General features: G+C 49.0%; 5 protein-coding genes across 5 annotated transcripts; 3 read left to right on the forward strand and 2 right to left on the reverse strand.

Moving 5' to 3' along the window:
• Positions 1–622: 622 nt before the first annotated feature.
• Positions 623–1540, reverse strand: EDB91DRAFT_1146844 (uncharacterized protein). The gene is made up of 4 exons (XM_041319261.1): positions 1298–1540; positions 1037–1247; positions 938–980; positions 623–863 (listed from the first exon to the last, which is right to left on the reverse strand). Exons 2-4 carry the CDS (start codon positions 1145–1147, stop codon positions 709–711), a joined length of 309 nt encoding a protein of 102 aa, XP_041174740.1. The 5' UTR covers positions 1148–1247; positions 1298–1540; the 3' UTR covers positions 623–708.
• EDB91DRAFT_1084065 (uncharacterized protein) lies at positions 1519–1999 on the forward strand (the record flags this gene model as incomplete). Its single annotated transcript, XM_041315711.1, has 3 exons — positions 1519–1668; positions 1781–1798; positions 1832–1999. The coding sequence occupies 3 exons, from the start codon at positions 1519–1521 to the stop codon at positions 1997–1999; spliced, it is 336 nt and encodes a 111-aa protein (XP_041174741.1).
• A 1871-nt stretch (positions 2000–3870) lies between these two features.
• Positions 3871–6423, forward strand: EDB91DRAFT_1056903 (Endonuclease/exonuclease/phosphatase; the record flags this gene model as incomplete). Its single annotated transcript, XM_041314038.1, has 4 exons — positions 3871–5074; positions 5134–5615; positions 5668–5886; positions 5941–6423. The coding sequence occupies 4 exons, from the start codon at positions 3871–3873 to the stop codon at positions 6421–6423; spliced, it is 2388 nt and encodes a 795-aa protein (XP_041174742.1).
• A 1390-nt stretch (positions 6424–7813) lies between these two features.
• On the forward strand, positions 7814–8262 carry EDB91DRAFT_1146849 (uncharacterized protein; the record flags this gene model as incomplete). Its single annotated transcript, XM_041319262.1, has 3 exons — positions 7814–7908; positions 7965–8148; positions 8203–8262. Coding segments are annotated over 2 exons (279 nt in total), but the record flags the coding sequence as incomplete, so codon positions are not given.
• Positions 8263–11682: 3420 nt separating this feature from the next.
• On the reverse strand, positions 11683–12616 carry EDB91DRAFT_1250918 (uncharacterized protein; the record flags this gene model as incomplete). Its single annotated transcript, XM_041323285.1, has 3 exons — positions 11683–12287; positions 12336–12354; positions 12407–12616. The coding sequence occupies 3 exons, from the start codon at positions 12614–12616 to the stop codon at positions 11683–11685; spliced, it is 834 nt and encodes a 277-aa protein (XP_041174744.1).
• Between the last annotated feature and the right edge of the window lie 252 nt (positions 12617–12868).

Below are 12868 nucleotides of genomic sequence, written 5' to 3' on the forward strand. Positions count from 1 at the left end.
TTGTGTTTGGAGATTCCCGCAGTTGTTCAAGACATGGACGAGGGTTAGCTTTCCTTCGAGTAGGTAGCATTAATCAGTGGGAATCATGGTAATTCCCAGGCGACGGAAAATGTGATGTGCAACAATTCAAGCCTGTGGTAAGTATGAACGTGCGGAAGAGAAAGAAGACCGAGGGGGTACTTGCATCATTCAGGGAGCAAGTCCAGTCAGTGAGCGTGATGCGTGCCATTAATGTTCGGAAAGCGGAGACATGATGATTAAGGTGCATCAGCAAATCACTTTGCCTCTGTAAGCTCTGTACAGCTCTGTACAGAAGGCACCAAGCTGTGGCCAGCCATTTTTTGGTGGTGGGAAAAAAAAGTGTTTTGCTGATGTGTAGCCCAGTACTGGCAGGGGCGACGTTCAACCTCGTAAGACAGGGGGAATCACTCCGTGAGTGAAACTGAAACTGAAAGTCAAGATAGTCATGCCCAAGACGTACAACACGATGATCCAACCGCTGCGCTTGCGCTTTAGTGATTACCAGCAAGAGAAATCGGGATATTAGGGGAACTGCCGCTTCTTCACGTGATCACATACTGATGCGGTGCCTGCAAGCAAAATAACCGATAACCTCCCGCGTGAATTCTGTGGCATTGAATATGAAAGGCACTCGTCAGTTTACTCGATTTACGTCCGTTTTTACTTTACATGAAAAAACCGGCGTATTCAGCCCGACATCGGATCGCTGAGATTGAAGAAGGGACTAGTGTTGAGGACGCCATACGTATCGTGTTCTTTGTATGATTCCATGTTGTGAGAATCCCTTTCCTGTCCTAAAAGTCCAGTCTGGTCTCTTTTCCGCGGTGAACACTGAACACCTGGTTCGTCATATATCAATGGGACAAAATCTCGTAGGGACCTGAACGACACGACTACTAACGCCCTCTTCACCCAGCCGGTTCGGATCGGATTGGGCAATACTTTGTACTTGGCACAAGGTCAGCAGCATTGACGTTGACTTGGTCACTATCCTCTTACAGACATCTGGACCCAGGTTGTTGCAGTGCGGCCATATGCCAGTCTTTCGGTGAATCTGCCTGCCAGATTCAGTGCTGTCGTGGGCAAGCAGCGGCTTGGTCACTACAAAGCAAACCGCTATGGCCATGGCTCACCCCAAGACGCAGACAGAAGATGAATGGGGTGAATGTTTGACATTTCGAGGGCACATTCAACCATGATTAACATGGATCGACATTACCTACAAGGTGCATCTCTTTCATTACTGACTAGGTACTGGGAGTTCTTACGCTTGCAGTTCACATGTTCTGGATAGTTTATCCGCCGACCTTACTGTGGTTCCGCCTATACTTTTTCCCTGAAGTTCGACATGCGAAATCATTCTGATGATGGAACTGCTGGCAGCTGAGTACCTCGCATCGTTTTCTAGGACATAAAAGCAAGCCGTCTTCGTACTGGCAGTATCAGAGCTATTATTCGAGATCCCCCCTTGACACATCATATCACCTAGCGTAAACCATGCGTTTCTCATTCCTCCTCGCTGTTGTTGCTGCGTTGACAACATCCATGTCTGTCAGTGCGACACGGTGCACAGGTCTCTACGGGGCCTGCAGCGGCCCCATTCGGGCGCCCCTACCATGCTGCTCAGGTTTCACTTGTAAGAAGAGTGTGAGCATGAGTCGTTTGTTACTCAACTCCATGACTCACCCCTCGCGCCTTGTACCTACAGCCTAACGATCTCACCGATAACTACAAATACTGTCTGCTATAACCTTTTCAGACACAGCATGTCGCGACAGTGAGTTGTGTTTCTGCTTTCGCGTTGGTACAGTGGTTGATTGCACGATATGCAGTTCGTCGTGGAGTTGATCAATATGATTACTTCTATACAAATTTCCCTGCTGCCTCGACCAGACTCTTGAATAACCTTTCTGTGGCATCGATAAACGTACAGGTCCTTGAAGATGATATTGCTGAGAAGGAAGAAGGGACTACTTAGTGTCGAGGACACTTGAATTTCACCATTAATATTCCGCTGGACACGGTGTGGTCACACTGCTCTTCCTGAACCATTTGATGAGCGCGAATAAACAGAGCAACGTCTAAACTTGGTCTAAACATCATATATTTACGACCTTCGCGGAGAAAGAAGTTTGGACGGGATATTCCGTAGGAGTTGCACCCGTACCATGTCCTTGAAAATGATAGAGTCTCTGTCTTAGATCTAGCTCGAGGATTGGCTTGGGTTGTCCTTTGCAATTGGAATCCATGCTCGGTCCAACGTCTTATTGCGGTGCAGACGGATCTTGATGACTTGGAGGTAATTTCAGCTGCTGCGGAATTTGTAACACTAGATAGTCGAGACTAGTTTCTAAAGTCTAACATGATTTGAACACAATCACATCAGACTTAAAACTTTAGTAACTGCTGGTAGAATAGAAGACATGGATCAATTAAAATTGGGTGATGATTCACTGGCGGCTAAAAATGGCACTTTGCTCTATGCCGAGTTTCATGTGGGACCTCGGGAAATCGAACAACCTGGGTTACTGACAACGACGACGACGACGACGACGACAACGACGAACTAGTCCTAACGGCGGACATAGAAGTGGAGAAGATTCATTTCAGGTTGTCATGGCCGAGGATACTGCACCTACTCCTTCTATCAAAAGCCTCAAGAGTATATTTGAACAACTTGCACAGGAGACAGGACCCAAACCTCATTCCCGCCATGACCAGACCAGTTCTAGTTCGCTGCGGAATGCCTCAGATTCGAGTCCAGGCCAAAAGCGTGCACCACCACCGCCTCCACCATCCCGCTCTGCCAAGAAAGCAAATCAATCACCTGCTGTTTCTCCATTATTGAGACCAGTACCAGTGCCAGCAGCACTTAGGTCTAGCCCGGAACCTCCACAAGACAGGGAGGAAGACGCTCCTCGTGGTGGCGGGGTGGCTTCATTGAGGGAACGTTTCGCGTAAGTGATCCGTGTTCATCATAATAATACTAGAAGCCCTATACCAATTATCCTGTGTCTACGCGTGTTCTGCATTCAGTTCCGCAGCCGCATCTCCTACCCGTCCTACGCCCAAACTTGCTTCGCGGTCCTTTTTAATGGCACATAGCGAACCTAATGTCCTAGACTCCGTTCTTCCCCGCCATACAAAGCCTGTCTCTTTGGAAGATACTTCCTCTGACGAATTCCTTGACGCACACGAAAATACAATGCCTGGCGTAGCTTCTCTTAGAAATCGTTTCTCGTGAGTGCCTCGAACAAGTTCTGCTTTGCGTTCATGCTGACAAGTCGTTCTAGTACATTAATCCATCATACACCCCAATCGACACCTAAACCTCTTCCCCGTAATGACCATCTCACATCCCACTCGGAACCCAACATTCTCGCACCCAATCCACCAATGACTCTTCGCCGTCCACCACCTCCTCCACCACCTCACAGATCTGCTCTCTTTGACTGCGGCGACGATTTACTCGAGCGTCCAAGCTCCTACTCCTCCTCAAGACACAGTCCATTCTCTGATGACGAATCCGAGTCTTCCGAAATGTCACTCCCACCTGCAATTCTACCCCTTACCATTCATACGATTCGTTCGCGCGGGCACTCGGACAGTTCAAGCGATAGCGCAGGCAGCGTCTCCCCCACACACACCAAATCCCCTTCACGACCAAGTCTAACAGTGCCCCCTCCTCCACCTCCACGACGGTCTGGCAACTCCCGAGTCAGTCGCGACTCTTCAGCCAGCTCAACTCCCACCCCCAGCAGTCCTCCTCCCCTCCCCTCGCGTCGTCCAGGCCACGAAGATATCCCAGATACACTATCACTCCCTCCCTCCATACCCGCACGTTGCAGCATGAACATAGGCGCTCCTTCACCAACAGACATCATATCTGACCGCAAACCTCTCGGAAGCGGCAAGCTCCCACCTCCGCCAACACGAACTATCGCACCAGGCGATAAACTCCCTCCTGCTCGACGTGCGCACAGCCCATCATCCGATGAGGATTCCGGTCCTGAAGAATGCGACCACCTGCACATGCTTCCAGACGCAAGCCGTGCCTCCCGTCGTCCACCCACAGTACGAACCCCCAAGATCCACGTCCCAGCATATGCAGCACATGTCCTAGTCGCAGGTCCACGCGTGCTCGTAGCTACTCACCACCACCTGCGCTGCTTCGACTTTGCCCAATTCGCCGACGTCCCTATGTGGGTTCGAGACACGAAAGACATGGGCGTACGCGATGCAAAAGTCACCGCACTCGAATTTCGAGCTGGGAGTAGAGCTGGGGTAGTATGGGCCGGGACTAAAGATGGTCGATTGCTAGAGGTGGATATGGATTCTGGAGAAGTGACCCCTTTGAAGCTCGGTTCGCATGCGGGCATGGTGACGCATATCTTCCGACACGGGAATGCGATGGTTACTGTGGATGATAGCGGCAAAGTGCTGGTGTTCAAGCCTACCGCTGGTTCGGATGGCCCGGGCCTCAAACACGTATACCGCATCGCTGATAAACAAGAATTCGTCAAGTTAATCGGTGGGCTCCTCTGGACGAGCGTGCGCAGCGACACCAGCGGCTCTGGACCTCCCATAATCCGGATCTACGACGTGTTCAACGAAGGCAGCACCGCACGCACCGCAAGCGTACCCCCAAGCACCACCCACCACGTCGGAGCAGTAACAAGCGGCACACTCCTCCAATCACGCAGAGGATACGCCTACCTCGGCCACGAAGGCGGGTTCATCAGCATCTGGAACCTATCCTCCGGCCCCGAATGCACAGACGTAGTCAAAGTGAGCTCATCAGACGTTCTAAGCCTCGAGGGCGTCGGATCGCGTTTATGGGCAGGCGGACGAACGGGGGTGATATGCGCGTATGATGTAATGAGTCGTCCGTGGGTGGTGACGAATGCGTGGCATGCGCATGCGGGATTACCTGTGATGAGGATATTTGTGGATCCGTGGTCGATTGAGAGGGAGGAGAAGTTGAATGTGGTGAGTGTTGGGAGGGATGAGCAGATGAGGGTTTGGGATGGGTTGTTGGGGGTTGACTGGATTGGTGCGTGGGCTGCGTTTTTGGTTTTGTTTTTTGTTGGTGGGGCTGATGGGTTAATGTAGGGAATGAGCTGTTGAAGCGCGAACGTGCGTTTAGCTCCTTCCGCACGATCAACGTTCTTGTCGTTTCATGGAATGTGGACGCTACTAAGCCAGACGCACTCACTGACGACCTTGCAAACCTCACCTTCCTTAACGACGCTCTCAAATCCGTCTCACCCGCACCAGACATCATCTCATTTGGATTCCAAGAGCTCATCGACCTCGAGAGCCGCAAGATGGCTGCAAAGACTGTACTCCTAGGTGGAAAGAAAAAGGGTGAGGAGGGCAAGATATCAGAGAAGGTGACTTCCAGTTACAAGCGGTGGCATGATCGCCTCGTTCGGGAGGTGGCGGCGCTTTCGGAGAAGTATACAGTGATACATACGGAGAGTCTCGTTGGGCTGTTCACATGCATGTTTGTGAAGAACTCGGAGAAGGACTCGTTGAAGGATGTAGCTATATCGACGATCAAGCGGGGTATGGGGGGCAGGTATGGCAATAAGGTCCGTCGTGTTGTGGAGTTTGGAGTGCGTGTGCTGAAGTTATGTTGTGTAGGGAGGAATTGTTGCGCGGTTCGTGATCGGTGATTCATCGATCTGTTTCATCAATTGCCATCTTGCGGCTGGGCAGCATCATGTCCGACAGCGGAATGCAGATGTGACTGCGATGTTGGAGGAAAAATCCGTTTTTCCACCTTCGCATGCTGTCGAAGAGTCTCATGCGTATGTTGGTGGGGGAGATGGTTCTATGGTTCTAGACCATGAGATCGTCTTTGTGCGTTCCAAATTCTCTTTCTCAAAACGTATCCTAATTGTCTTGTTTACATAGCTCAACGGCGACCTAAACTACCGCATCGACCAACGCCGTGACGCCGTCATATCCGCCATCCAAAGTGGTGATCTTGAATCCCTACACACGCACGACCAACTCCTCAAAGAAATGAAACACAACCGCGGTTTCCGCCTCCGCTTCTTCCACGAAGGACCTCTCACCTTCATCCCCACGTACAAATACGACCGCCGTTCCTCACAATTCGACACCTCGGAGAAAAAGAGGGTGCCTGCGTGGTGCGATCGCGTGCTGTGGCGCAGCAGAGACCCGGAGCGAGTGAAGCAGCTTCATTATAAGAGGTATGAAGCGAATGTGAGCGATCATCGACCTGTGAGCGCTGCGTTTGAGATGACTGTCAAGAGTGTGAGGGGGGATGCGGTTGCGAGGGAGAGGGGAGTTGTTAGGGAGTTGTGGTTTGGGACACAGGTGGAGTTGTTGGCTAGGGCGAGGGAGTTTTATGTTGAGCAGGCTTTGATATAGCGAAGCTAGTGTGATCATGATGACCTTTTGATTGATTATATGCATGGACTGAAGGACTATTTTACGTGCCGTCGTTATGTAGTCATTCACATGTAATGTGTACTGGTATTGTTAGGAGACGTTGTACTTGCATAATGTTAGATCGAGGCTCGCATTTCGACGCACATGTACCAGGACTGCCGAAGCAAGCCGACGGTCGGACTAGTACTTGGGTTTGAATTTGGTACTTATTTGTGGACCTTTTTACCCCAACCACTTACTGCCAATCCGTGACCTCATCTCATCGCTACGAGTCCTCGACGGACGATGTTCGATACTTGTAGCAAGTGAGTGGTTGATGCTGACGATGTACGTTCACCAGGTATCAATCACGGATTATGATCAAGCTGTGAAAATCGATCCATTGAGCAATGAGGTCGTACGGCGAATAGTAAATAGTTTGGCATGTAGGATTTTTACTGTACGCCGTACGATAGGGACTAGTTATACGGGCCATTATAGTGGCCGTACCCGTACGGTCGACAAGTTTTTTCCTTGTGTCGACGGTTACGGTGTACTAGGTGTTAATCCCAGCCCTTATATCACCGTTGCAAAACACACAGTATGGGTTTAATCAAGCATCGAGCCCATGTAGTGCGTTTTGCAACGCTGCATCACATCACTTATGTCCCTACCTTTTTTGACATCCTTCTGACTGTGATATGATAGCCTGACCTGCAGACGGACGAGGAGCAAAGGGATTAGGGATCGAGAAGTTGGTCCTGGGATAGGACAGGTGAGTTCATCTGTTTGCATCGTTTGATCCTCTTGGAAGCTGCCGTGGCTGCCCTTCTGTGCCGCTACTCAAGGTGTTCATCAAGCGCGGCACTGAGATTGGCGTGGTGTCAACTTTAGCATCGAGTCTCTTAAGTGACCTTGGAGGAGCCGTTATGCTCCCCGGGCCCGGGCCAACTGCGAGGCCTAGCGGATGCTCACCGAGAATCACGAAACTGCAGGCTTGTCACGTTCTGGTCGCATCACTGCCAGGTTAGTAGGTCAACGAACTACCTGAATTCACTGATAGAACTTTGTACTCTGATGTACGCGTAGGAAAATCATCTTGAGAATGGCATGGGGGAGTCGGGTTGCCGAAATCGAGAACAGTTCTCCGAATTGCAGTTTCACGACCGATCGACTTTAATTCGATCGGCTCCGAGGGCCCCTGGGTATCGACTTGCCTTCAGATACTTTCTTCAAGAAGTAAGATATCCATATGATGTTCATTTCGGTCATGAAGCGGACCCATACCCGTACCCGTGCAGATCCCTATCCACACGGTCTGCGGCCACCTCGTCAGGTTCAACTCTTCAGTTGGTCATTTGCATGACACAGCGGATGTTGTGGCGCCTGGATGCAAGCAAAACGACTCTCGATCGACACATCATTCAAACGTGTGCACGGCCGGCAGGAATTTGAATTCGAGTCGTGGGATGTTGCGCACATGAAGTGAGTTGCATGGAGTTACGGTTCAAGCCAGCTCACTAATGAACCAATTATTGTAGCTGTTATTGGCACTCGAGCTTTCACGACATCTCAACTAGCACACGCCCACGTCATCATCTTCTAGCGAATATTCGAGATTGCCAGCGCAGACACAGGCTGTACTGTTCGCTTTCAATACATCCACTGGGGAAGGGATTCAAACCATTGTCACGGTTGCCGACGCACAAAAAGGTCAAGGTTAAGGTGAGTTTATACTCTCGCATTCGAGGCACATCATAAACTGACTATCTTCATCAGGCCTAGGTATGTACTGCGTATACTTGTGTAAAGACTCAATCCATGCTTGCCGCTATGACACTACCACTCTCCTTCGTGGATTCGTACGATCGCCTGCGTCGCTTCTACCACCTGTGTCTCGCATACTATAAATGCTACATTCCTAGTCTCCGAGGTCTGATACCCAAGGACGTGGGAGCAGCCATGTTTAGTATTGCCTCCGTGGAGCCTCATCCTGACTTGCCGGGAGCATTGAAGAAGATTAAGAAGGGCGAAAACAAAGCAGCAAGTCTTCAAATCGCTTTTTCCGAGTTGTTAAATTGTTCCCCCGAAGTCCGCCAGGCGAAATCATTCATCATTCTGATGATAGAACTGCTGGCAGTTAGCTGGCAGCTGAGTGCTTGGCAAAATTTTCTAGCACATAAAAGCAAGCTGTCTTCGTACTGCCGGTACCAGAGTTATTATTCGAGATCCCCTTTGAAGCATCTGATATTAAACCATGCATTTCTCATTCCTCCTCGCTGTTGTTGCTGCGTTGGCAACATCTATGTCTGTCAGTGCGTGCGCGGGTATCGGCCAACTTTGCGCCTACCCCGGGCGGGCGACCCCAGTATGCTGCGAAGGTCTTCTTTGTGCGGTGGATGTGAGTATAAGTCGTTCGTTATTCAACACCATGACTCACCCTTGCGCCTTGTACCAACAGACTTCAGTTGATCCTACCGGCAAAGCCCGCTATTGTTTACGGTAACCATCTCAGACTGAGCATGTCGCGGCAGCACTAGTGAGTCGTGTTTCTGCTTTCGCGTTGGTACAGTGGTTGATCGCACGATATGCAGTTCGTTGTGGGGTCGACCAATATGCTTCTGTATAAATTTCCCTGCTGCCTCGACCTGACTCTCTCTTGAATAACATTAGAAAACCTCCTGCATGAATCCTGTAGCTTTGATAGAAGACACTCATCAGGGTACTCGACTTACGTGTATTTGTACATGAATGCACAAGAAAATCGGTGTATTCGGCCTGACATCGAAGTGCGTGTACGTACAGGTCCCAAGTTGAAGATTGCTCAGAAGAAGGGGCTAGTGTCGAGGACACTTGAATTTCGCCATTAATATTCCGCCGGACACGGTGTGATCACACTGCTCCTCTTGCTTTCCACCATTATCAGGGAAATCCTCCGCTACAAATTTAGGCTAAGTATGGCCTACCCAGGGTCTATCCCTTTGCCTTTGTGGCACGCGCTCCGGGCGCTCTCGGCATGACGCACATGCTGAGCAATCTCTGTCTGAACGGAGATTCTTTCCTTTTCCTAGTGCGCGCGGGCAATTAGGTCCTCGCCTCTTCTCATTTGCCTGTCGTCGCACTAGGTATGTAGATGAACTATTTTCCTATCTACCTCTTCTCACTTGCTTGTCGTCACTCTAGCTGTTCCATTTCGTCATATTTATTATTTATCGCAAATATCTGCTCATCCATGTCGGACAATGGCCGATCCTCCTCTCAAACCGAAACCTCCATCCAGAGACGAGAATCTAGCGAAAATCACATCACCCTCCTTCGAACCTGAAGTCGTCGAACGATGTCTCAAATTCATCATCGACTATCAGAAGCATAAGATTTCAAAGGCAAAAGTAGTACTTGGAGTCTAACAAGTCCTTGCTTCGGCCACAACAGAAGGAGATCCCTCTTATGATGCCGGGTTCGTGCATTATCTTGAAATCCTTGGCTTCGTCAGGGATGAGGATGAACCCGAGAAGAGCGACAGAAGTTCAGGACCGCCATGTGCGGGATGGAACCACGAATCTGAAGTTCACCAGAGGAGTAACTTTGGAAACAAATCTCGAAGTGGCAGAGCGCACAGTGAAGAGGTTGAAGGTGATAGCGAGTGGGGATATGACTCAGGGGACAGTGCAGGGATCAAGTGAGGGAAAAGATGAAAGTTGTCAGAAGACAAGCTTCAATTCTGTCCATGGCTTGAACCCTCTAAATTCTGCTCCCTCTCTCGCTCTTAAGGAGTTACTACTGCCTTACAATGCTATGAGGAACGGTCTGATGATCCCAAATTCTACCACACCAAATGTAGGTTTTAATGACGAGCGGGATGGGACGGGACACTAGTAGAAAACAATAATCTCAGTCTCTAGAAAGAACTCTGTTAGACGAGTCATGCAGTGATGCATTGGGCCTGGCTTTGAAGGGCTTGGGCCTGGAAGAAACCCAGGCCAGGCCCTTCTGGAGGGCTCAGGCCTGGCCTGGGCTTGGGCCAGGGCCTCAGATGTAAAAATGTGTAAACAGCTTTATTATGATACCCTAATGAATTCAATACTCATTCCTCAAGATCTAATTCCTCCAACAGCAAGATATTGCTGTCACTCCCATTCTCCTCTCCTTCATTAAGTTCATCCAATGCTGACTCTAGAGCTGAAGAAGGAGCAGCATCAGCAAACTACAATGTTCTGTACAGAGCTGTACAGTGCCACAGTGCTACAGCTTGGTCCCCACTGTACAGCTCTGCACAGAACCTCCCCCCACTGTACAGCTCTGTACAGAACCTCCCAGTGCCACAGCTTCAGGTAGTAAATAAACAAAAACAAATTCGCATTTTTTGACACTTTGAATTGCCAATGTCAGGAGTTGAACTGGACACCTCAGGCCTCATTGTCTCAGGATTATTTATCAAGAGCAACATACTTACCATTACACCATAGTAGGTTTATTTTACCTCACTCAAAATGATATATATACCATTTCTCAAGTCACATTACCTAGTCTCTAATGACCAAAAACTCGAAATTTCATCAAGTCTTTCTTTACTATGCTATTCCTATTGGTATTCCTAGTCCTAATAAGCAAACATCAGTCACATTACTTGTGTGCCTGAACTTTCTTGAACACACCACTTTCTAGTATTTTGCTTACAACTCATTAGGATCTTGACCAAAAAATGTTGTGAGACTATGGATAGACTATGCTTTGTATGATGGCCATGTGGATGTTTGATGGAGAGAATAAAATTAGCAGAAGAAGAGGATGAAGTGCGATACTAATTTTCGGACAAGCACACTTGCAGGATGATGAGAGGAGGTGAGTGAGAAGGCTAAGTGAGGTGTTTCACCATGAAAGCTTTGCTTTCATGGTGTGGTGGGGAAGGTCTGGCTTTGCCAGACCATGTCTGCATACACAGTTTGAAGTGAAGCATTCTGAGTCCAGCATTTGGGGTTGAAAAAGTGAAAAGCTCAGACACAGAGGGGACAGACTTTCTGAGCATGCTGAGGCCAGATCTCAGGTTGCAGGATGAAGGGGACTGCAAAGGAACGAGACCAAACCACCTTGAGAGCACGGCTCAAATACGAGTCGAGTTCCTCTTTGAGGAACCCAAACCCCACACAAAGAGAGATGGGATTGAGAGAAAAATATGTGATTGGTGCAAGGAGAAAGGACATTATACATGAGCATGAGTAATACAGACATGAAGAGAGAGCAAATAAAGTAAAGAGGAAATTAAGTGCTATTGGTAGATGCAGAGTGATGATGATGGAAATCTTGCATGACTGATTGTAAGTGAAGTAAAGCAGTGGATGATGTGATTGCTGTAGAGATGAACAAAGGCAGAATGGACTCGATCTTATGCCAATAGTCTAGGAAGGCTTGGGACTTCCATCTCCCTTGCATGGCCACAATGTCTGGAGGTACCCCTTCCAGGAGTAACTTGGTAGCACCTCCAATGCGAAAGGTGTGACCTGGCATGTGTGGGTGACCTGTGGCGACCCAGATGTCATTGCAACACTTCATGAACCAGGGTTTTGTCATGGGAGACCAAGAATTGGAATTGTTGGAGGTTTCAAAGGAGAAAAGCGGTGCATGATTGGGGATGGTGGAACTGGCACTGAGGTGGAGAAGCAAGGCAGTATGAGGGCAGGTGGCATGTGAGTGAGCAGTAATGTTGATGTCCATGCCCTCAGTATTTGTTGTCTTCGTCCATGGAATGTGGAATGTGGAGGAACGTACATTATTGGAGTCTATGGTTGTAATGGGCAAGATGGATGGTGAGATGTGTTTGATGGAATTGAAGGTATTGATGCTGGGAATGACTGAGTTCTCCAAGACTAGGACAGGGTGAGTGAAATGTATGATAGGATGAAATGGAGGCCTACCAGCAGCAGCACCAGAAGGCTATGCAGGTGATTGCAAAGACAGATGTTGAATGAGTTGGAAAGATCTAGACCATTGCGAAGTTGTGTGAGAGCCTCGAGGGTGACAGGTGGACAATGAGCACATTTGGAAGAAGGTGGTACAAGACGTGAGAGTCCTTGACGTATGTGACAGAGTAGCTCTGAGTTGGAACCGTGCCACTCAGCACCATTGATGATGTGCCAGTATGTAAGCCTGGAAAGCCAGTTGTTGACTGTGCTATTGGAGATGGATCTGGAGGCATCTGCAATGAATGTGGAGAGCAGATTGCCTGGGGCTGGCATGTGTTTGTCTTCGGGAATGCATAGATGATCGCAAAATTGGGTAAATCAAAGAAGACCTGCGCTGTAATTGCTACATGTATCGACAGTCTAAGGAGTGAAGTGCAATGAAGAACATCTTAAGGATATGTGATCCAGGTAGGAGTAATTCTAGTTCATGTTGAAAGTCTATGCCATGAGGAGTGGTCCATAAAAGAACTCGGTCACTGGCGAGA

The sequence above is a fragment of the Suillus paluster genome, assembly GCF_016628075.1.
Source record: "Suillus paluster strain FC165 chromosome Unknown EDB91scaffold_48, whole genome shotgun sequence".
NCBI lineage: Eukaryota > Fungi > Basidiomycota > Agaricomycetes > Boletales > Suillaceae > Suillus > Suillus paluster.

What these genes read in the sequence shown, in the direction of transcription:
- EDB91DRAFT_1146844 (XM_041319261.1), bottom strand. Translation starts at nt 1,147, where the DNA reads ATGGCCATAGCGGTTTGCTTTGTAGTGACCAAGCCGCTGCTTGCCCAC. An exon ending in TATGGCCGCACTGCAACAAC is followed by an intron (nt 981 to 1,036) that starts CTGGGTCCAGAT and finishes AATGCTGCTGAC; the next exon opens with CTTGTGCCAAGTACAAAGTA. An exon ending in CCCAATCCGATCCGAACCGG is followed by an intron (nt 864 to 937) that starts CTGGGTGAAGAG and finishes TATATGACGAAC; the next exon opens with CAGGTGTTCAGTGTTCACCG.